Consider the following 24192-nt stretch of genomic DNA (forward strand, 5'->3'; position numbering starts at 1 on the left):
TTTTTTTTTTTTTTTTTTTCCAATTTTTTTTTTATTTTTATTTTTGCCAAGAAGCTTCCTAGGTGGGCTCTCTGCTTCTGTCGCAGCACATCAGTGCCTGTAAGGTCTGCCCTTGCCCCCTGGGTCCAGGCCAGACTGCAGGCTCTGGTGATGTCTGACCCGGCTTCTGTAAAGGGATGCAGGAACCTCTCACCTGAGAGTTTTAGTTCTCTTACTTAAATGCCAACCCACACTCCTAAAATATTACCCTGTGAGCGTAATTTACTAGATGTACATAGGAAGATGGCTGCTTTGGCGTCTAATGGCTTCAACGTGGTGGTTTGTTAAGAGATAGGAGAATGAACTGGGTACAACTGAACTGTAACTCTCGCTTGCCGTGATGAAACTCCCCCCCCCCTTTAGTCCTTTGTGAAGCACTTCTCTGAGTTTCAAATTAGATTTTGAGTAACATTGTCCTTTGAAGAAAGCCCAAGTTTATAATCTCTCTTGATTGGCTATCATTAGATAGTTTATGGAAATAAACATTGAAAGGGATCCATTCCTATTAAGGATTTATGCTTTAAAATTAGAGAAAGATGTTTTGCTCTTACAGTGAAATGTGATTTTGAACTTAGCTTGACTTTGGAAGCCTGTTATTTTCATTGAGCCTTTTGCCCCTTTCATCTACTTGTAGCTGTAAATTTCTGTTGGAGAGCAAGGGTCTGGCAGCTTTCTTGAAATTTACTCGTTTGTGGAGGAGTGTGTTTTTGGGATAGTCATTAATAGCTTGAAATACATGGAGGATTTTATGATCGCTGATCTACTCTTTCAGTAAGATTTGTTCTCTGAATGTGTAGAGTAGGTGCAATTCTTACTTTTTTTTTCCTGTCATTTTCTTTTACTTTCTCTGTGGAATTTAACATACACCTATTTATTTATTTATTTGGAAGATTGATTTTGAAAGTCACAGTTAACAGAAGGAGAGATCTTCCATCCTCTGGTTCACTCTCCAGATGGCCCCAACAGCCAGTCCTGGGCTAGACCAAAGCCAAGAGCCTGGAACCTCATCTGGGCCTCCCACATGGGTGATAGGAGCCCCAACACTTAGGCCATTTTCCACTGCTTTTCCCAGGTCATTAGCAGGAAACTGGATGAGAAGTGGAGCAGCTGGAACACAAACCAGTGCTTACGTGGGATATCAGTGTCACAGGCAGTGGCTTATCTGCTACCCCAGAATACCAGCCCCCATATTCATATATTATTAAGAACAGTTATAAGGTCTATTTTATTTAGTTATTTTAAGGATTTATTTATTTGAAAGGAGAATTAGAAGGAGAGATAGAGATCTTACATCCATTGTTTCACTCCCCAAATAGCCACAATGGCTGGAGCTGGGCCAGTCCAAGCCAGGAGCTAGGAGCTTCTTCGAGGTCTCTCACATGGGTTCAGGGCCTGAAGGACTTGGGCCATCTTCCTCTGCTTTCTCAGGCACATTAGCAGGGAGCTAGATCAAAGTGGAGCAGCCAGGACTCGAACTGGTACCCATATGGGCTTTACCTGCTATGCCACAGCACATTTATTTGAAAGGCAGAGTGACACACTGGGGGAGGAAGGGAGGGAAAGATTGAATACATACTAACATGCTTTCATCCACTGGTTCCCTCCCCAAACGATTGATGTGACTAGGGCTGGGCCAGGCTGAAGCCAGGAGCCAGGAACTCCATTCAGGTCTCCCACTAGGTGGCAGAGACCTAAACTTTTCCTAGGCACGTTAGTAGGAAGCTTAATCAGAAATGGAGCAGCCAGGATTCCAACTAGTGCTCTAAAGTATGATGCTGGCATCACAGATGGTAGCTTAGTCCATTGTGCCTCAAAGCCAGCTCCAAGAACAGGTGTTTTAGGTGGAACGAGTGGTTTGCTGAAGTTGAGACACCACTGATAGGTGGCAGAGCCAAGATTTCTGACTGGCTGGTCCTTGGTCTTCCTATTGTGCCAAGCATGAATGTCTCTTTAACCCTTGATTGTAACAGAGTTTGCCTCCTCATTTTTTTTGGAAACATTTTTACCTTCTGAAGAATCAATCTTTAAAACATTTATTCTTGTCATTTAAAAAATAGGATTTATGTATTTATTTGAAAGAGTGACAAGGAGTGAGAGAGAGAGAGAGAGAGAGATCTATCTGTCATCTCCTGGTTCACTCCCCAGTTGGCCTGCAGTATCCAGAGGCTGGGCCAGGCTGAAGTCACGAACCAAGAATTCCATCTCGGTCTCCCATGTGGGTGGCAGGAACTCAAGTACTTGGGTCTTCGTCTGTTGCCTCTTAAGTGCATTAGCACACATTCTGATGTGGGATGTGAGTGTCCCAAAGAGAACTTAATCCATTGTTCCACGTTAGCTGTGCCTAACTTTTGTCATTTAAAAAAATTTCAGACTTAGGAAAAAGCTGCAAAAGTATTATATAGCATTCCCACATACTCTTTACCAAAAATGGTAACATATTATATAGCCGTAGTACAATGATGTAGACCCCAAAATTGCCCCAGGTAATTCTGATTATCTATTCTTTCTTCTGCTTACATGGTTCTTGTGTTGGCTGGATTTATTGATTTTCATAAATTGGTTTGCATGTGTTTTATTTATAAGGACAAATGAGAAAAGTGCTTTTTGTATAACTTATTTTATACCTTTGCAAATGAGCTAAACTTTTTTTTTTTAAACAAAGATTTATTTATTTATTTGAAAGACAGATTTATAGAAAGAGACCTTTCATTTGCTGGTTCACTCCCCAAATGACCACAGTGGCCCCTGCTGGGCCAGGTGGAAGTCAGGAACTAGGATCTTCAGCTGGGTCTCCCACCTGGGTTGGAAGGAGTTGGGCCACACTCTGCTGCTTTTCCAGACGAAATAGCAGTGAGCTGGATCAAAAGCGGAGCAGCTGCTTGTATGGGTTGCAGGCATTGCAGACAGCAGCTTAACCCGCTGTGCCACAGCGCTGACCCCAACTTGTTTTTGTTTTAAAATTTGTGTATTTATTCAAGAGACACAGTGACAGAGATCTTCCATCTGCTGTTTTACTTCCTGAAATGGCTGCAACTGTCCAGGGCTGAGCCAGGCTGAAGCCAGGAGCCTAAACTTCTGTCTGGTTCCTACATTGGTGGCAGGAACTCAAGTACTTGGACCATTTCTGCTGTTCTCAAAGTGCATTAGCAGGGAGCTAGATTGGAAGCAGAGTAGCCGGGACTTGAATCAGCACTCCAGTATGGCATGTTGGCATCGCAAGTGGTGGCACCCTCTTGGCAGCAGTGCCAGTCTTCTAACCCTTTTTTTTGATTATTGAATAAAATGAATTATTTAAAGATAGTTCTTTTTAAATAATTTCTTCCATTTTCCTGGTGTATATCAATAAAATGAAATAGATATGACAAACTTTATATTTAAGATTGCTTTTTACATTGTGGCTATCTGAAATATCTTTTTGCTTCAAATTTTTTTTTTAACTTTTATTTAATGAATATAAATTTCCAAAGTACGACTTATGGATTACAATGGCTTCCCCCCCATACCGTCCCTCCCACCCACAACCCTCCCCTTTCCCACTCCCTCTCCCCTTCCATTCACATCAAGATTCATTTTCGATTATCTTATGCTTCAAATTGTTTTAACCTGTGTTAGAAAGGCGTGGTAATACAAATGACAGTGATAGAATTGTTTCATTAAAGAACTACTTCACCTGCATTGTATGCTAACTTTGCTTTGTGGTCAGGAAATACTGTCTATTGAACTTTCCAGTATCTCCAGTTAGCTATAAAGATACTTCTTGAAACGATATTCTTTATTATTATAATTGTGAAGATGTTTGCTTTGTGCAAAACCAGTGAATTGTCATACCAGCTGTAGCATCTATATTGTTTCTCTTTCGGTCTTTATTAGGCTAGGGTGAGGTTTTCCGTAAGTGTCTCCTCTCTGGACCTGGTAGTGACTGATGTACCTGCCGCATGGTCGATGTTTTTGGGTGCATCTCAGTTGCATTCAGCGTCTGTCATGAGTGCTCCAGGTTGTTACATTTCTTTCAATTTATTCTTTTCCTGCCACCATGTTTTTACCTTCTCTTCTGTTTCAGAAATTTCTAAATGTATTTTTCTCTTGGGCTAATACTTACTGAATTTGAGAAAAACTTCTATCTGCTTTCTCTTCTTATGAATTGTAGTAAGTGGGCAAACTAACACTTGATGAAAAATAATCTAACTGCATTCAGGTGACAGGAATTTTAAGTCATGAAATCATCATTAGCATTTAGGATGGGGGTTTACATGAAGATGCTGTTATTTTATGAGGCAAGTAGGGGAAATTCCAGATTTCAGATCTCATGGCCCTGTATAACTTTCACACTGGAAAATAAAAATCAAATTTAAAGAGCCTTACGTACTTTTCTTTATGGTGGTGGTGGTTGTTCATATGTTAGGAAAATTTGGTAATTTATCCTCTGCTTGTAACTACTTTTCCAAATTTGAAAGCTTGCCATGGAAGAATTTTTTTAGTTATTTTTCACTTTCCCCCAAATTATATTTTGGTGGTATGTTTTGAATATGGCCTGTCTGGATCTGTGTCATTTTTATCGATTTTGATTTTTCCCCTCTTGCAAATGAGAGCCTTGTCCAGCCCACATGGAGAAGTTCATCTCTAGGGACCAAATCTGGCTTCAGGGTTGTTTGCTGAGGTCCTTTTTGTGTGGAAAGAATGGTTATTACCAGGGAAGGTTTTCCTTTTGTTTTACTTGCTATCCAGATGCCGCTCAGACTCTCGCTCTCGCACAAGATCACAGTATGGATATTCCAAGTCAAGACCAACTGAAGGTAAAATCACCACACGGTGACTTCTTTTGTTGTACAGAGTGGCCCCTTCTCTGTACCTGTGGATCTTGGACTCCCAAGACCTTTCCCTGGACGTGGTAAGGACATAATAAGAAAGGTCCTTGGGAGTTCACAGACCAGGGACAGAGTGAACCTTCTCTGTTCTGCCCATAACAGAGTTCCAGTCTCTGCATCTTTATTGGGATGTAGCACTTCTGATCTTCAGTTCTTCCAGTTGCATTTTCCTTGGGTTTGTGTGTGCCTCTGTGTGTGTGTGCGCGTGTGTGCCTGTGTGTGAGAGAGAGAGAGCAAGAGAGTGTGCTTGTGTGTATACACATGTGTTTGAGAAACAGCTTTGTTAGATTTTACAGGTTTGTTGCAGTTAAGTTCATATCAGGTCATTTCTTAAAGCTTTCCCAAACGTGGGTAACTTAGTGAACATCTTGGTGCAGGATGAGGGTTTTACATGCTTTCTGAATTACACTTAATTTTGTAGTACATTAGAGGCTTTAGACAGCCTGTTTTTAACAGTGGATTTGGGCTTTTGTACAGTGATTTTTTTCCCCCCTCAGGTTTGGGATTCTCCTAGTTCTGCTCATGTGGGTTAAGAGAGAGTTGTGTTGTTTTTACTTGCTGAGTGACTTGAACTCCAGACTTCTCTTCTTTTCCTTGTGTGTAGCCCGTTGTGTTGCACACTAACTGGTGAGCTAGAATGGAACTGCTACATCCCCTGGTCTCAGTCATTTCTGCTGCCCTGATACACACTTTTCCCTTCTTTCAGCAATGTGCAGAGGGGAGTTCCAGTTCCAGGAAAAGAGCCGAAGAAAACAATGTTCCCACACTGCCTACCTCACAGCATAAACGCAGAAACTCTAGAGAAGGTGAATCTTGATAAGGCGTTGTAGATGTTTCTGTCTTTATGTCGATTATTTCTAGATGTGGCATCTGTCCATATTAAGCACTATCTGTAATTAAGAGCATTGTAGAAACTTTTATATGGAGGACTCAAAATAGATGCTGTCTGGGCATGTGAGTAGGAGGGCTACCTGTTGTACATACCTCTCTTTTTTCATAACGTTTTTTCAACCTAGTGGTAACTTGCTAACTGCAGAGGGTGGTGCTCTTTCAGCAGCACGTGGTCACTGGGCGGGGGGTATGAGGCTGTCCCAGGAGTGAGCAGGCTGATAGAGGGGCCACACAGTTGCTAGTTGGCCACCTGCCGAATTTGCTATAAACATGAATTCAAATGCCTTCTGTGTGTATATGTGTTTATTTGATTTCATTGCAATTTTTATTTTGGTTTACCTGCTTGAGTTAAAGGCCAGTTTTCATAGATTTTGACATTTGCAGAGATTTCAAAATATCCTTTGGCCAAAAGTGATAGCTAAAAAGCTCAGTGGTTCCTTTATCCTTGGATGGCTGTGCCAGTAGTTAGATATGGTGTGGTTAGGCGAAACGAGTTCACTGATACCTTTGGAAGCCTTCCCCAAGACCCACTTGATAAGATATCTTCTAAATGTTCTCAGATGTGTGTGAATATAAAAATCGTAAGTTTCCCCAAAGGTGTTTTATGATGTGCTGGATTCTAGTAGAGGTACTTGGCTCACACTTGGACCAATGGCAGGTTGGGCCTCCAGCTCTGTCCTAGATCGTGATGCTCCTGAAGTTGTTTCTGATGTTGAGAATCAGTTTTGCTTTTTCCTTCAAATTGCATTTGAACATAAGCTGAATTTTAGGGTACTTAGTTACCTTAGAATAATTTCAGCCTGTATGTAGTATATGTGTTACTAAATGCGGTACTATCTAAATGCACATCCTTATTTCTACACAAAAGACTACTTAAAATATAAGAATCATCCATTCAAGAGACTGTTTGTACCTTGTGGTGTAAATTTTGGGGACAGTTAAGTATTTTCAGGATGGTCTACAGGTAGGAAGGGCAGGGTGTTCTTTGTAGCAAGGACTCATTGTCCTCTCGTTCACCTAAGCTGCAGTGTTGTAGCTGTGGATAGTTTTGTGATACCATCTCAGGAATTGGATTTCTGCTAATTTCAACAATGAGTAAATAAAAAGGAAGTTGAAATTTCCCTGGGCACATATACACCGTTTAATAGACCGTATTCACATGGTTTATAAGGAATTAGGGTGACCTTACGTTCTGGCAGGGACCCATTTACTGCAGAAATTCCCTAGGCCTTGTACATGTAAACACCTGATAGCCGCTGGCAGGCTTAGTGCACTGGGCAAAGGTAGAAGAGAATGAGAGAGCAAAGCACAACAAAAGAAAGTGGAGGATGGGAAAGAAAGAGAAGAATTTTGTATGGTAGCAAACTCAAGTTAATGATTGCCTTGAGTGTCATGCACATGTGCAACACAAGGTCATTTACTTGGAATATGTGGGGCCTTAATATTCATGACGTCACTAGATACATAAGTCCAAAAGAAGCCACTGATCCAGAAGGGACATAGATATGTATTAATTTGGAAACCAGGAGTCCATTGCTTTTTTATAAGATTGTCATATACCAAAATTGTTGAGAAATCTCTCAAAATATATAGTACCAATGAAGCTGCCTTGACAGCCGTGTGGTTGCTCAGATTATTAGGTGTGTATACCTTGCCTGTGGTCTCTAGGGTTAGGCCACTGTGCTGTCACCATTGCAGTTCAGTGGATTAAGCCATTATCCAGCAGTGTGTGCCAGAGCAGGTCCTGCTTTAGTTTCTACGGTGGTAAGAATGTTTAGAATGCAGTGAATGACTATTTAGAAATCCTGTTGAACAGTGTCATTGTTAAGGTGCTTCCAGAGTTGAGACTCCTTAATACTGATCATCTACTTATAGTGTCATTGCTCGCTGGAAAGCCTAACACCAGGGGATGATACATGGGCTCTGCCACTAAGATGGATACTGGATTTCTGATTTTTTTCTTACTGGGAGTAGGAATTTTTTACTTGTCCACCAGAGAAGTTGTAAGTATTCTAAAGAAAGTCTTGGTGATTAAGTGTTGTGTATGTAGTTATCACCATTTTCATTTGACTCCTATAGATGAAGACTTGATAGAAAATTTAACCCAAGAGGAGACATCTAGGCTGGACCTTGGGTTTGAGGAGTGGGATGTAGCTGGCCTGCCTTGGTGGTTTTTAGGAAACTTGAGAAACAACTATACACCTAGAAGTAATGGCTCAACTGACTTACAGACCAATCAGGTAAATTTCACATTTGAAGGGGAACTGTTTTTCCTTTTGAAAGAGTGGTAGCATTCTTGTTTACTCTTGACCACTGCACATTGTTCCTTTAAGATTCTCATGCACTGCCATGACTTTAGATACCATCTGGGGTGGTGATTTTGTGCAGCAGTTAAGACGCCATTGGGAATTCCTGCGTCCCATAGTGAGGGCCTGGGTTGGAGCCTGGCTCAGCGCTGACTGTGGCTTCCTGAGAACGTGCACCCTAGGAGGCAGCAGGTGATGGCTCACATAGTTGGGTCCCTGCCACCCATGTTGGAGACTTGGATTGAATTCTTGGCTTCCAGGTTGTGGGCATTTGGAGAATGGATTGGCAGATGGGAGTTCTCTCTTTCTGTCTCCTGAATAAATAAAAAATGTACAAACCCAAACTTGCATGTATAGCCCTGACCACTCTCCTGAATGCCCAGTCTCCACGTCAAGCTGCCTCAACACCTCCGCTTTCAGAGGATTTGACATTCAATTTGTTCAAAATAGAACTCTTGAGTATTATTTTTGGAGGGGTATAATCACTCTTTCCACAATCTTTTTCTTTTCGTAAATGTACTGTCTGCCGTAACGGTGTCTGTCTCTTGTCACATACGCATTCAGGTTCTCAGGTCTTTACCCAAAACATCCAGAATATTTTTTTAAAAGATTGATTTATTTTTGAAAGCCAGAGTTACAGAGAGGCAGAGAAAGAAAGAGATCCATCCTCTGTTTCATTCTCCAAGTGGCCGCAACTGCCGGGGCTGGGCTGCGCTGGGCTGGGCTGGGCTGGGCTGGAGCCAGGAGCCAGGAGCTTCATCCAGGTTTCCTACATGGGTGCAGGGTCCCAAGTACTTAGGCTATTGCAGCAGGGAGCTGGACCGAAAGTAGAGCTTGAACCAGCACCCATATGGGATGCCAGTGTCACAGGTGGCAGCTTAACCCACTGGCCACAGCACCGGTCCTATCCAGAACCTAACCACTTTTTACTTCTTCACTGTTGTACCCGGATTCAATCAACCTGTCGTAATTTTTCATGCAGGTGTTGTCGTAGCCTTTTACTCAGCTGTTCTTGTTCATCTTAAGTAGTTCAGTCTTTTCAGAGAGTAAGTTTTGTCATATCACTGCCATTTTTTAATTTTTCAGTGATGGCTTAGAAAGCATTAGAATAAAATCTAGACTCCTTCACCATAGCCATGACTGGTCTGGTCCCCTGCTACCTCACTTGCCTTTATTGTTCACTATGTGTGTCCCAGATACACCAGGCTTCTTCCTTCCTCAGGTACCTTAAGGTTGTTCTTTCCTGTTTCTGGAACATTTTGCCCCAGATTTAGAACTCAGCTCAAATGTAGTTTTCTCAGAGGCCATCAAAGCTTGTCACGCTGCAGTTCTGGGGGGGAGGGGGTCCACTCACTTTTGTTTGGGGGCTGTACATTTTAAGTGGTGGCCCTCCAAAATTCACCCCTTGTTCATTTGACGACCTCCCCAGTCCCTCTGCTGCTTTACCTTACCACACCTTCTTCACTTCATGTTGTAAAGCTGTCACTGTCTTTTTTTTTTTAAGATTTATTTATTTATTTATTTGAAAGGCCGAGTTAACAGAGAGAGAGAGAGAGAGAGAGAGAGAGAGAGAGAGAGAGGGGTCTTCTATCTGCTGGTTCACACCCCAAATGGCTGCAATGGCCGAAACTGCACCAATCCAAAGCTAGGAGCCAGGAGCTTCTTCTGGGTCTCCCACACAGGTGCAGGGGCCCAAGGACTTGGGCCACCTTCCACTGCTTTCCCAGGCCATAGCAGAGAGCTGGATCAGAAGTGAGGCAGCTGCATCTCAAACCAGCACCCATATGGGATGCCGACATTGCAGGCTGCAGCTTCACCTGCTATGCCACATTGCTGGCCCCTATCACTGTCTTTTTGTGTGTATTTTTTGGTCTGTTTTTTCTCATTGAAAGTCAAGCCCTGGGTCGACGCTGTGGCGCAGTGGGTTAAAGCCCCTGCCTGAAGTGCTGGCATCCCATGTGGGCACCGGTTCAAGTCCAGGCTGCTCCACTTCCGATCCAGCTCTCTGCTATGGCCTGGGAAAGCAGTAGAAGATGGCCCAAGACTTTGGGCCCCTGTACCCACGTGGGAGACCTGGAAGAAGTTCCTGGCTCTCAACTTCGGAATGGCTCAGCTCTGGCCATTGCAGCCATTTGGGGTGTGGACCAGTGGATGGAAGACCTCTCTGTCTCTGTAACTCTTTCAAGTATTGAAAAATAAATTAAAGAAAAGAAAAGGCAAAGCAAGCCCAGGGTTTTGTATTATTCACTACTATATTCCATTACCTCGTACCTGGAACATATCTGACACATTGGAGACATTCAGTGAGTGCTAGTTGAGAACATGAAAGGGCATAGGACCCTGGCAAAATGAGGAATTGTCCCTTAGGATGTAGAAAAGCGTGTCCTAGAATGTCCATGGATGAATGCGGAAAGTTCTGTTTGTTTAAAGTTGTTTAGAATATCAGAAAGTGTCAGAGCAAAGGATTTCTCAGATTTCTCAGTAAGCAACTTTAGCGAATATGTCAGAGCTGGTGGAATGTTTTTTCTGACTTCTAGAGCGCCGCCCATGGAAAGGAGTAGGGAGTGTGTTCTGTGTAGTTGTGTAACTCTGTGTCTTCAACTCTGGAGCCCCTTAGTGCTGTTTCTCAGGTGCTATTCCTGATTCACTGTTAAAATAGAAAATCCCTTGCCAGGCACCATATATCCATTCATTGTAGTTTAACCATTGTAGGTGTCAAGTTAGATACCTGTTAAATGACTTTTTGTCCATTGAAGAAAAATGAGATGCTCTTTGGAGATGTAGTGTGAATACGTTGACTTTTGTTTCATTTATGTTGGTTTAGCATTTCTTTATAAGCCACTGACTACAGACACGTGTTTGTTTTTTCTATTAGGATATAGGTACTGCCGTTGTTTCAGACACTACAGATGACTTGTGGTTTTTGAATGAGTCAGTATCAGAGCAGTTAGGTGTTGGAATAAAAGGTGAAGCTGCTCTTACTGATCAAGCAAGTGAAGAAGTAGGAAAAGTGGGTGACAAAAAGGTATGTTGTGTTTATGTGTTCATAGTAATCTTGGTCTTTTGATATCTTTGTACAAAAAATTACTCAAATAATAATTTCCCGTTTTAAAATTTTTCATGTTTTCCTGTATTCAGTTTTGAGTGTCGCCGAGGCTGTCTCTAAAGTGAGAGAAGCTTCTGCCTCTCTGGGAGCTGTAGCTCCCTCTTCACCTGCTTGCGGGTCTTCTGTCGGGAAGCTTCTTTCAGCTGTGACCTTTGCTTGCTAACAAGGCGAAGTTCTGAACATCTCAGCATCCTGGAAGAGAAAGTCCTTAACTTGTAGACTCTCAGTAGCTTTTATAACCACTTTATATCTAAATGAAATGCACATGGTGTCTTTCTACCTTGTAGTGTTATTGGAGGAAATGAGGGAGTTAGAACTATGAGTACGTGGAGTGTAAGTGCATCCTGGGCAGGAGTGGCACAGGCGGCACATCTGGGGCCAGCACTCAGTGCACTCTCTGTAGACATCTGTTGAATCTGCAGCAGAACACCACATCTACTTAGGCTGCCACAGTTGCTGAGTGAGTTACTTGATTGTCAGGAGTGGATGCCCTGGTATGCTTGCTGCAGGCAGACTTGGTCAGGGGCGCACTAGAAAGCATGCGGGTAGCTACAGTGAGGACACAAGTGACATCCTGAAGACTCAGAGAGATGGGCATTGAGGAAGTTGCTGTTAGAGGTTCCTAATCGTTTCCTATTTTTATTCCATTTATTAGACCATGAAACTAGGGTTTTAAGTTTTATAATTTTAAATCCTAAATTTTAAAACTTGGAAGACCCTCCCCAACCCTGGTATATGAGCAGGATTTTATAGGCCAGCCAGAGTATCGTCTAACTAGTTTTATTCTTAAATGTGAAAAGTAAGATTTTGAAATGCTTTGTTTTCATTCCTCACTTCTACCTTCACCTGCAAGGTAAAATGTTTCTATATTTAATCATTTGCAGCTTTTCTACTCCTTACATTATTTATAAGTTTGGACAGCTTTTCCTTTTGGAATGTGGGAGACACCTGGTAACACTCGTTGGTGCTTTTCCGTCGCTGGTCTGACTGAAGTTTCCGCGGGGTGTGTACAGAATCATGTATTTGGGCTTACATTTAAGCTCCCTTCTTTCTAAGTGCTAGTGATGGAGATAGAATGTGAGTTAAATTGAAGCTGTTCTTTTTCACCTTGAGATGAAAGGCTCCTCTCAGGGCAGTCTTACTAACAAGGTGTCTTTGCCTTTACAGATGGTCGAAGAGAGGAAAAGTGATGACCCTGAGGACTCGAAGTCCTTAAGTGATGACACTGATGTAGAAGTCACCTCTGAGGTACAACTCCTTCAGACGCGGGAACCCCCAAAGCTCCCCAGTGTGGCAGGAAGGCCCTTTGCCTGTTGCTTCTGCCTTCCCTCACTGTTGAGAGGCACTGGTTTTTTGTACGTATTGTTAGAGGTTCTCTTGGAGTCGGAGGAGAGGAGAGACTCCGATCGGATCATCTCCTGCATTGTGAAAGGCTGACTTCAGTGCCTGTGCGTGCCGCTCTCTGTGCTGACAGAACTCTCCACGCATGGTGCGCAGGAGACACGGCTTCACCAAGTGCCTGCGCCACTGTCCCACTGCACGCCACACTGCCATCTTACAGACACCTGTAGGCTCAGTGCATTTCTCTGTAGAGTATAAAAATGATATTGTCAGTACTCTCCCAGGAAGAAGCACATAGAAAATGTCCTAGTTTCTACACAAGCTAATACGAAGGGAGGCTATTGATGAAGATTGGGTATCAATCTCTTAGTAGATACGGATTCGTCACCAACTGACAGCTCATTTCTAGATACAAATGTGTGTGAACCTGCTGTTCTCTTTTCGTGTTATTTACTGTGCTCTTGCAGTATTTCCTGCAGCTCACTCACCGTGGGAAGCAGTCTAGTGTGGAAGGGTAAAGAAGGGACTGTACACTTTGCTGCTTGGGCGCAGAAGCATCTTTAGGTGGTTTCTGGTGTTTCCTCCTGTCTCCTCCCCCAGCCCCTAGCATACTGCTGTTGACCATTATGATAATTTACGGCAGATTATCTGTCTGCACATAGCTCGGTAGTACAACAGCACACATTGGCCCATCAGTGTTCTTGATCACAATACAAATGGTAAAGATGAATGTTTTTTTTTGTTTTTTTTTTTTTTTTTTTTTTTTGACAGGCAGAGTGGATAGTGAGAGAGAGAGACAGAGAGAAAGGTCTTCCTTTTGCCGTTGGTTCACCCTCCAATGGCCGCCGCGGCTGGCGCACCGCACTGATCCGATGGCAGGAGCCAGGAGCCAGGTGCTTTTCCTGGTCTCCCATGGGGTGCAGGGCCCAAGCACTTGGGCCATCCTCCACTGCACTCCCTGGCCACAGCAGAGAGCTGGCCTGGAAGAGGGGCAACCGGGACAGAATCCGGTGCCCCGACCGGGACTAGAACCCGGTGTGCCGGCGCCGCAAGGCGGAGGATTAGCCTAGTGAGCCGCGGCGCCGGCCAAGATGAATGTTTCTATCCTAATCAGACTTCCGTGACTACTTGGGCCCAGAAAACATGTTAAACAGATAGACTATTTCATCAAGTCTAAGATGACACTGAACTTAATAAGCCCTATTATTTTCTGTACTATTTAAAGAAGAAAAAATGATGTCAGTTCAGCTGTACACACCGTCAGTTATGAATTCCAAATCTTCGTGAAGTTCTTTTTGAGTATTTATGTAGCATTTCACATGTGACTGGAAAATCTTAAAATGGCAGAAGTTTTAAGGCTCTCTGGGAAGTGTACCAGTCTGACACACAGGCATGACCTGTGTCTCAGCAGAGCTCCCACTCCAGACTTGAAGTGCTCTGCCTCATCCCGAGAGCAGTCGAGTCGGCCTGTGTGAGACCAGTGTCATGTCACAGCCAGCTGTCCACAGTAAACACTCCTGCCTTCTTGCAGCTGGCTGCCTTTGAATTGAGCAAGGCATTTCACGTCCATTGAGATCTCATTGAGCTCTCGTGTCTCCCAATTTGAATATGGAGAAGTGGGGAGAAAATAACTTGGTGTTCAAGGACAAGAACACTGATGTTTCAGAGAGAGATTTAGGCCTACAGTTAACCCCCTGTGATCCCAAGGACAGTGAAAGAGCATGAGTAAACTGAAATTCTCAAATCTTTTTTGTCCTCCTTTTTGCTAGATTTCATAACATCTGTTAATGGGAAAGAGTGACTGTATTATTGCTTCCTCATTTTTTAGCCTCTTGGCTGAAAGGAACAAATATGCATAGAGGAATGGTCTAAAAGAAGGCAGTGAGGAAAAGGAAGACACGTACATTTTGCCAGACTGAATGGGAAGTTGTTAAATAGTTACTCTAACTTAGGAGATAGCAGTATCAAATTTTGGCTTGAATCCGGCGCCGCGGCTCACTAGGCTAATCCTCCGCCTTGCGGCGCCGGCACACCGGGTTCTAGTCCCGGTCAGGGCGCCGGATTCTGTCCCGGTTGCCCCTCTTTCAGGCCAGCTCTCTGCTGTGGCCAGGGAGTGCAATGGAGGATGGCCCAGGTGCTTGGGCCCTGCACCCCATGGGAGACCAGGATAAGTACCTGGCTCCTGCCATCGGATCAGCGCGGTGCGCCGGCCGCAGCGCGCCAGCCGCAGCGGCCATTGGAGGGTGAACCAACGGCAAAAGAAAGACCTTTCTTTCTGTCTCTCTCTCTCACTGTCCACTCTGCCTGTCAAAAAAAAAAAAAAAATTTTTTTTTTGGCTTGAAAATGGCAGTTGTGGCACTCTGACATTTCTTGCATGTATCTGTAGAATTTGCCCCAGTCCTTCGCTAGCCCACTGACATGGAATGTCCGAACTATCCTTAGCGAGGTGGTGTGAATCTCACCTCTCCTCCTGAGGGCTTGCTCACGACTTGAGTGGATGTTAATTGACCGCACTTGTCTTTGTAGGACGAGTGGCAGTGCACTGAGTGCAGGAAGTTTAACTCTCCAAGCAAGAGGTACTGTTTTCGATGCTGGGCCTTGAGGAAAGATTGGTATTCAGATTGTTCTAAGTTAACCCATTCTCTCTCCACGTCCGATATCACTGCCATACCTGAAAAGAAGGAAAATGAAGGAATTGATGTCCCTGATTGTCGAAGAACCATTTCAGCTCCGGTTGTTAGACCTAAAGATGTTTATAGAAAGGAAGAAAACTCCAAACTTTTTGATCCCTGCAGCTCGGTGGAATTCTTAGATTTGGCTCATAGTTCCGAAAGCCAAGAGACCATCTCCAGCATGGGAGAACAAGCAGATCACCTTTTTGAGCAGAGGACAGATACAGAAAACATGGAGGACTGCCAGAACATCTTGAAGCCGTGCAGCTTATGTGAGAAAAGACCCCGAGATGGGAACATCATTCACGGGAGGACGAGCCACCTTACCACTTGTTTCCACTGTGCGAGAAGACTAAAGAAGACTGGGGCTTCGTGCCCTATTTGCAAGAAAGAGATTCAGTTGGTTATTAAGGTTTTCATAGCATAGCTGAATCTGTGAGTTGCAGAGAAATAAGAGAGCCACGTCATGTGAAACATCAGTATTGAGCACCTCTTCCTAGCTGACCTATTGTTAACCCCTGTGTTCCCGGACATTGTTCCTCTGCACCTAGAAGGATTTGAGCGTGAGTTCTTTAGAACTAGTTGATTGATTTTTGGGGGCTCCATTAACATGAAAACAAATGCAAATAATCACTTCATTCTCCCTCCAAAGAGTAGGACAGAACCTGCTACCAGGACAAACAAAAATGCATTTATTCATTCACTTACCAAACTATTTGAGAATTAATCTTCCTTAGTTGATTTTTATTCCCCACCCATCTGTTAGGGAATGTTTTCCTGTTATCATAATCCAAGGTTGTTACTAGAAGAATATTAGAGCTAATAATGAAAACATACATGATCTGGTTAGTCCAATTAGGAGGACTGAGAGTCACTTTATGTTATAGTTAGGCTGCATGGTTCAGAGAAGCCAAAAGAGAAAGTATTGAAAAGCAAGAGATTTCTTCCAGGGATGCCTAGTATAGTGGTTATAAAACATTTGTTCTAACATACCCCTAAAATAATTTCAAAGTATATATATAATCTTTTGCACATTTGAAAAATGAGGTATGGTTAGCATGTAATAAAGTATTCCCTTCAGCTGAGTTGTAGAAACCTTGAGGAACCCCCCTAAATAAGCCATAGAACCAGAACACTTCCTTTAGCCCCATTGCAGGCCATTCTTCAACCAGTTCATGGCGCTCTCTCTGTGTTCTCCTTTTGCACATCTTTAACTTGACATCTAAGTTCTTTAAAAATTTAAGTACTTAAAAAAGATATTATGCAATATAGTGTATATTATATACATGCTTTAAAGATACTTGTATCAAAGCCTTGGAGCTGTAGGCTTAGGTGATTAAATTTATAGAAAAAGTCCTCATAGAAACTGGCAAAGCCTGTCCTCATTTCAAAATGAATCAGCCAAATTAAAGTGTTAATTCTAATGACTACATAGGTCTCTGGCCCAACCCTCCTGCACTTGATCTTAGCCAAAAGGCCGAGAAGCAATGCCAGCCCTCCTGGTGGTGGTTCTGAACTAGAGAAGGCAGAGAAGTTTCAGCCAAAGCTGTCTCTGTCTTGCTTTCTCGCTCCTGGTTGTCTTGGAAGGCCTCTTTGTCACCTGTAGGATAGTTTACACCTGAAGCGGTGCCTCACCTAGTTCTGGGTGGGTCAGAGGCAGCCTTTCTTTAGAGAATAGGGAGTAAGGCAATTGGGACAAGCGAAGTAATGAAAGAAAAGTGATAGACTGGAAGAAGCTTGGTCATGCCACAACAATTTCAGGACAATACATACAGAAATGGAAAGTACCAATGTCTGTTCAACTCATGGAGAAATACCACCTGCGTTGCATGTACGTGCGCAGCTCCCCAGGGATTGATCCCAAGGACCAGGCCTTTGAGCAGATGTGCCCGGAAGCTCTGATGCAGGTTTTCTACCGACTGCTTTCAGATGCCTTGCCCTAAAAGGAAGGGCTTTGCCTCGCTGTTTGGTGCCAAACTAGAACATAGACCAGACAGCCTCCCTTTATTATTTAGTTTCCAGAGAGGAAATTTTCCTAATTTTAAACCTTAATGTACTCATGTATTCAATGTCTCTTCTTTTGCACCTGAGGCTAGATGACACAGCTAGTGCACAGCCGGAGTTCAGAGTTGTCGCTGGAATCTGAATCTGTTGACGAGTAAATCTTCATATGATCCTTGTTAACTTTATCATTTGCTAAAAATTTTAAATGGTGATGCTTCAAATATAGGTCTTCTAATAAATGGTATCGGAGATTAGGATTTTGCAGCCAGGATGGGACTTCAGAGACTCTGAAAACAGCCCTGTAAGTGTCATGCTTTCGTAGCTAATTAGCAGATTCTCCCACTGTGAGGGCAGGGAAAGGGGGCAGCGTTGCTCCTGTCTCAGACATGAAGCTCAAGTCTCTGGCTCTCCAGGCACTGGGAGGACACTGGTTTTCACCCAGAAGCAGAACCAGCCCTTTGAGTAGATGAGACCTAGGTGAATGCTCTGAAAGCTGATCCTCCTTCCTCCTCCCGCCCCATACTCTCATCGTGGTTTGATAGCCTCGATCTTAAGTTTTTGCCAGTGTGCTTTTGAGGTGATTAAGATTAGAGTTGGGGATTTAGGGGTCTGCAGTTGTACCCCGTGATCCCATATATAAAGATGCAGTCTTTTAGATAAAACTTAGGTAAGAACCAAATGTTTTTTTTTATGTTTGTAGATGTTTAATGCTAATTTTGGTACATCCCTGCTCAGCACAGTCTGGCACTACCCAGCATCCCTTGCTTCCTGTCTGCTTCCCTGGGTTTCCCTGTCTCCAGTAGCACTAAGTCCTTCGCTTGGCGCCGTCTGAGGGAAACCTCATCTTCAGCTGCAGGAGACGTTAAACCTCCTCGATTGGATTTTGTTCTTTTTTCATTGCCCCTGCGGTACAAGTTTTTTCGCTGCCACAGAAGCAGGGTGTTGTTTCTGTGGAAGTCTTCAGGTTACTACTGTAAGATGCTGCCGTCCATCTTCAGCTGTGACGCGGCCCGCCATCCTGTCTGATTTGTTGCCATTGCCCGTTCACGCTAATGTCTTCACTTGGTGGTAAATTCTGTGGCCACCCTAGTTACAAGCAGGCCATGCCCGAGTGGAGACCTCGGCTGTGAGGAAGGCTCCAGAGCTGGTGGCACTGGGGTCGGTGTTCGTGGTGCACAGCGCCATGGACTGAATGGTGACCTCACACCACATTAGCATTGGCTTCCTTACTCTAGTTGCCATTTACATTCATATTTATAATGATGCTATCTTGGACAGGAAGTTCAGAACAGAGATGATAAATCATTAGATAAATACTTTCTAAATAACAGCTGCAAAGATCTTTTCTCTCAATATCAGCTCACTTACCTTACAGTGTACCTGACAGAAATCAGTATGCTTTTGTATTTAATACTTAATCCAGACTTTGTAAAAGTTGAGACCAAGCCTTGAAACTGTTATTAACCATTTCTCCTCAGTCCACCTGGAGAGAACACGGGTTTCCAATCCTAGGCTTGAACAGTGGACCGGAGTCCAGCCAGGCCAGCCTCCACACTGCCACAGACTGTGTAATACAAGACACTGCCAAGCATTTAATATACAGTTGTTTTCATTATAATTTATGTATATTTAGATGTATGTAATGCTTTGTGGGTTATTTGCTTTGTAAAAAGAATTTGTTTCTAAAGGTTAGGATCATTTGTAACTTTATTTGCATGTGTCAGTTCAATGCAATATTGGCTTTGAAAAGTCACTGATGAGAAATTGGTGGATGTTGTTGGGTTCTACAAAGCTATTGTAACGTTACCTCTTGATTCACGTTAGAAAGCAGAACACCTGTTAACCAACTCGAGGGTTTTCCTCTCTCACAGACCTACCTGAACTGAAAGTACTTGGCTTCAGATACTGTGACTCTGCTCTTTCCCATGTTGCCGGTCAACTGCTTATGTGGTTTAGAGACGTGTCCTGAAGCAGAACTCACTGTGTCGTTCTCCCAGTCGGCGTGCATGTCCGCGCGTGCGCACTGTCGAGACCAAGGCTGCCTTTGCTAACAAGCTGTGCGTAGAACCTGCACTTCCGTGACTAAGGAGCCTGCAAGCTCTCCCCGGTGCCCAAGTGAAGATGTGTTTACAAATGTCTGGGATGTGCAGTGTCGGGAATGCTGGAATTTCTCAGATTTACGAGTAGGCAGGTTACGGTTTAGCATAAAAGGGGACAGTTTGAGGACAAAAAGGCTAAATAGAAGTGATCGTCTGAGTGGTTAAAGTCGCTCCCCAGGCCTAATCTGGGCACAGTTTGAGATGGCCTTTCTGGGGGTGGAGCTGTTATGTCTGCCATTGCTTAGCCTTCCTTTGTAGGAGCCCCAGTCTCTTCTCTCCCATGGGAGAGTGTCCCATAAGCATTTTGAGATCTTTTGATGGAATGTTGTGAATTCCATGGTGAATATGGCATTGTTCAACAAGGCCCACACTTGAGTTCCTGCACCTCTCTTGTAGCCTTTTCAGTGACAGAACGTGAGCAGGAGGGAGTCAGATCTGCAGAAAGCGGGACTCTCCTGGTGGCTCTGAAGTCCAGGCACGGCTTCACGTGCGGGGAGCTCTCCTCAGGGCTCCTCCCCAGTGCCTCTGTGAGCAAGCACAGCTGGCAGAGCTCCCTGCTTCCCAGCGAGGCGGGGAGCGTCCCAGATACCTGAAGAGGGCCGAGCATGCTGTGAGTGCAGTTCCTCCCAGAGCAGGCCTTGCACGTTGGCGGGTGCTTCTTTGAAAAGGCCATTATCGTTCCAACGCTTTGAGAGTATCAGAGCATCTCATTTCGCACCTGAGGCATTTGTTTTCTGAGCAGTAAGTACTTTGATGCAGCAGGCACTTGCCCTCCGTTACTGTTAGTCTTAGACCCTCTTGGTTCAGAGTTCTCTATTTCTGGGTATTACCTCTATACCAAAGGCCTCTGGTCCCCTCTGGCGTGGTGGTGACTCAGGACCATTCCTGTGTCCTGGTCGGTCGGCAGGAGCCTTTCGCTGCATGGTCAGGTGGTGGGTTCTCACAGCAAGGAAGGGATTCCTGTCGCGAGGGTGGAGGGCTCTGTGGACGCGGTACAGGGGAGCTGCCGTCCCCGGCGTCTGTGCCTGAGAAATTGAAGCCAGCCTTCCCTCTCGTCCAGGAGAAAGCTGGTTTTCCCTGTAGTTTGCCCCCTGTGTGCCCTGTTCCTCTCTTCTAGAGCGAGCCCCTAGACAATGTTGTAGAGGGGGTGACACGTTGTTGGCCTCCCCAGCACTTGGCACGGCAGAAGTCATGAGCAACTCCTGAACAGGCCCCTGGGTCTGCAGCTATACACTCTGAAGTGCCTCTGAGGTGGAGTAGGATTGTCCCACTGGCCCAGCTCCCAGACTGGAACTTCTTAAGCCCCAGTTTCTCTCATTTGAAAAATGAGCACACAAACCCTACCCTTTCTACCTCATCGTTTGTTGTGGCGATTAGGTCTGAATTGCCTGTGATTGCCTTGAAGATGATCGAAGAAGCTATCGCACTGTTGGTAGCCCGAGCTCTGGGGTGTGCGTGTGAGCGAGATACCTCACGGCCTGCAAGCTGAGCGCGAGTGCTCCCACATGCCCACTGGGCAGGGCCCCTCTTAGCCACGCTGTGAGCACGCATCCTTTCCTTGATGAGGGAAGCCTGGCCTTTGGCTGCTCTGAGAGCAGATTCTGTCCTGGAGGAACTGCCTAGCTGTGGTCTTGAGCGGAAGTCCTACATACACTTGAGGAGGCGGCATAAAATGCACTGCTGGAATACAGACAACACGGGATTTCCCAGATCTCTCTCTGAGGAGTAGCAGATGTGGCTTCAGAAAATGAGGAGAAAAGCCAGTTTGAAGTGACTGGGTGGTGGCCAGCTTACTCACTAAATGAGGCCGGGGGAAGCATTGTCAGGCGTTCTTGCCTGGTTTTTACAAGCAACAGTTAACAGCTCCGTCTTGGTGTTTGCACTATGTCATGCTTGTAAACCTTTTGATTTTTATTGCGTTTTTTTGCTTATTAAATATTTTTCATTTTGTCATCATGTGTTGTCATATTGTCATTATTGAAGAAATACTATTTTTTTTTTTAATTTACAGCCAAATCTCATTTTGTTCTCTTTGATCTGATTTGGGGAAGTTAGTGGACTTCACATCAGCAGGGGCTGGGAGTATTTCCCCCATTTCCTTTTGGAGTAATTGTTACATTTCATCTTCAGGGTCCCAGTCCTGAAGGAAACCTTCCAGTCTTTCAGTGGTGTTTTTGTTTGTTTGTTTGTTTGTTTGTTTTAGGTAGAGTTAGAAAAAAGTCTTCCTTCCTTTGGTTCACTCCCCAAATGGCCACTATGGCCGGTGTTGTGCCGATCCGAAGCCAGGAGCCAGGTGCTTCTTCCTGGTCTCTCATGTGGGTGCAGGGGCCCAAGCACTTGGGCCATCCTCCACTGCCCTCCTGGGGCAGTCCAGAGAGCTGGACTGGAAGAGGAGCAACCGGGACTAGAACCTGGCACCCATGTGGGATGCCGGCGCTGCAGGAGGAGGATTAGCCAAGTGAGCCACAGCGCTGGCCCCAGCAGAGTGGTTTTTAACATTGAGCTTACTGTGGTTTTGAATTGGGGCTTGGTGCATAATGTAGGGAGGGTTTGTTAGGGTCTTTTTTAAATGTCGGGGGATTGTAGTCCTTGCAAAGCTAATGGAATTTGTAAAACCTCTTCCTCTGAATGGCACAGTGTTTTAAGTTCAAAATCAGGGGCTTCATTGAAGCCACTGAGGCTCTGTTGCAGGGATATCGAAGCAGAGTGAACAGCCCACAGCGCCGTAGCATATACAGTTCAAGATCATCCCCTTGGGGCTGTCACTGTGGCTTAGTGGGTGAAGCCACCACCTGCAGTGCCGACATCCCACATAGGCATCATTTCATGTCCTGCCTGTTTCACTTCCGATCCAGCTCCCTGCTAATGTACCTGGGAGAGCAGCGGAAGCTGGCCCAAGTGCTTGGGCCCCTGCCACCCATGTGAGAGACCTGGAAAAAGCTCCTGTCTCTGGGCTGGAGCTTGGACAGCCCCAGCTGTTGTGGCCATTTGGGTAGTTAGCCAGTGGATGGAAGATCTCTAACTCTGCCTTTTAAATAAGCAAATCTTTTAAAAAGCGTTCCCTTGTAGCCAAAGCCATTATGGTATGTGAAACGGGAGTGAATTCTGGGGAGGGGGGCATACAGTCAGTGCAGATGGTGTGCACGCGTACCTCTCTGGGGCACCGTTTACAGGCCAGCATGTTGGCGATAGCCGTAGAGCTAGGCAGGGTGCGCTTGTGTGAGGAGGCCCTGGGGTGGGGCAGACTGGTGCTGGAAATACCGGGCTCAGCATTTTACAAATAAAGTGGAGCAGGAGAAACACTGGAGGCCGGGATGAGACAACTTTCTGCTCTGCAACCCCTTCCATGTTTGTTACCTTGAGGTACCTTTTCAGGTGGCTTTAACTGCATAGTATATTTTGTGTCCCATGTTTTTGCCTCCTGCTCACCTTGAGTTCTTGGTGCACAGATTTACCATCTGCGTTGAAAATAGTCTTGAAGGACCAACAATGGTGTAGTGGGTACGGCCATCAGCTGAGATGCCAGCATCTCATATGGGTACTGTTCCAGCGAGTCCTATTTGTTCCAATTCCAATCCCCCTCCCTGCTAGTGGTCTGGGGAAAGCGGCAGAAGATGGCCCAAGTACTTAGGTCTCTGCGTACCTACGTGGGACACCTAGATGAAGCTTCAGGCTCCTGGCTTAGCCCTGGCTGCTCTGGCCACTAGGGGAGTTGTGGGGAGCAACTCGGACTAGACTGTTACTGGAATTAAGACTTATTCTATGCATCTGCTCTCCCACAATATGGCGCTGGGAGAGGAGTAAACAGCTTCTACCCAGCTGCCTCTCACCAACTTGAGAAGCTGCAGGAGCTGCTCCTGATTGGAGGAGAGCGGCGTGCTCGGCGTGTGGGCAGCCGAGTTGGGATTGGCGGAGGAGGACTATATAGGAGGAGAGAGACGGCATAGTGGTGTGGGTTGGTTGGAGAGTGCGTTGGAGAGTTCGCGGGGAAGTTCGTTACTTCGTTCTTTCTCATTTCTCTCTACTCATTCTTGCTTTGGGAGTTTGCTGTTTACTTATTCTTACTTTACTATAGAAAGGACTTGTAAAAAAAGGGGAACAACAAGCGCCCGGTCCCGTGCGGCTCCTCCGCGTGCGGAGGAGCAGCAGGGAGTGAACCAGTGGATGGAAGATCTTTCTCTGTCTCTGTAACTCTTTCAAATAATTTAAAAATTTTTTTATTTATTTAAGAAGTAGAGTTACAAAGAGAAGGAGAGACAGAAAGGTCTTCCATTCGGCAGTTCACTCCCCAAATGGCTGCAATGGCTGGAGCTTTGCAGATCCGAAGCCAGGAGCTAGGAGCTTCTTTCAGGTCTCCCATGCAGGTGCAGGGGCCCAAGGACTTGGACCATCTTCTGCTGCCTTCCCATGCTATAGCAGAGAGCTGGATTGGAAGATGAGCAGCTGGGACTCAAACTGGGGCACATATGGGATGCTGGCACCGCGGCAGAGGATTAACCTGTACCACAGCACTGGCCCCATAAATTTTTTTTTTTTTTTTTTAAAGTCTTGAGGCTAGAGGTGGGCAGGGCAACCTGGGACTAGTAACGAAGCTTACAAGCTGTCATTGGTAGATTAATTCCAAATCAGTGCCCCGCCCCCAGCTCAGAATTGCACAGATCTCATCTGCAGAGGTTTAAAAAAAAATTATTAGGAAAAACTCACGTTTTACAGGTTTAGGGAAATATGGGGATAATGTTGCTGTGTACGCCCCCAACCCAACTCCAACCCCCCTGAACTCAGCTGATTTAGCCCATTCAAAATAAAGGAGGGGAATGGAATTCATTCATAGATAGTAAGCATTACTATGAGCCAGAGATTGCTTTGTA

At 44.9% G+C, this 24192-nt stretch overlaps 1 protein-coding gene across 8 annotated transcripts in view; it reads left to right on the forward strand.

The window, feature by feature from the left end:
- MDM4 (MDM4 regulator of p53) overlaps positions 1-21280 on the forward strand; it is a 46825-nt gene extending 25545 nt beyond the window's left edge. For 2 of the 8 annotated variants that reach the window (XM_002717573.6, XM_089311360.1), the window contains exons 6-11: positions 4765-4832; positions 5611-5710; positions 7875-8035; positions 10977-11126; positions 12375-12455; positions 15076-21280. In XM_002717573.6, the coding sequence (XP_002717619.2) occupies positions 4765-4832; positions 5611-5710; positions 7875-8035; positions 10977-11126; positions 12375-12455; positions 15076-15648 (1133 nt within the window). In that variant the 3' untranslated portion in view covers positions 15649-21280. The remainder of the gene's footprint in view (positions 1-4764; positions 4833-5610; positions 5711-7874; positions 8036-10976; positions 11127-12374; positions 12456-15075) is intronic. The other 6 variants (XR_011381362.2, XM_008268530.5, XR_007909876.3 and 3 more) reach the window with 6 other exon arrangements.
- The last annotated feature ends 2912 nt before the right edge of the window (positions 21281-24192 follow it).

Source organism: Oryctolagus cuniculus, chromosome 13 (assembly GCF_051225735.1).
Source record: "Oryctolagus cuniculus isolate XC-2025 breed Fujian yellow rabbit chromosome 13, ASM5122573v1, whole genome shotgun sequence".
Taxonomy (NCBI): Eukaryota; Metazoa; Chordata; class Mammalia; order Lagomorpha; family Leporidae; genus Oryctolagus; species Oryctolagus cuniculus.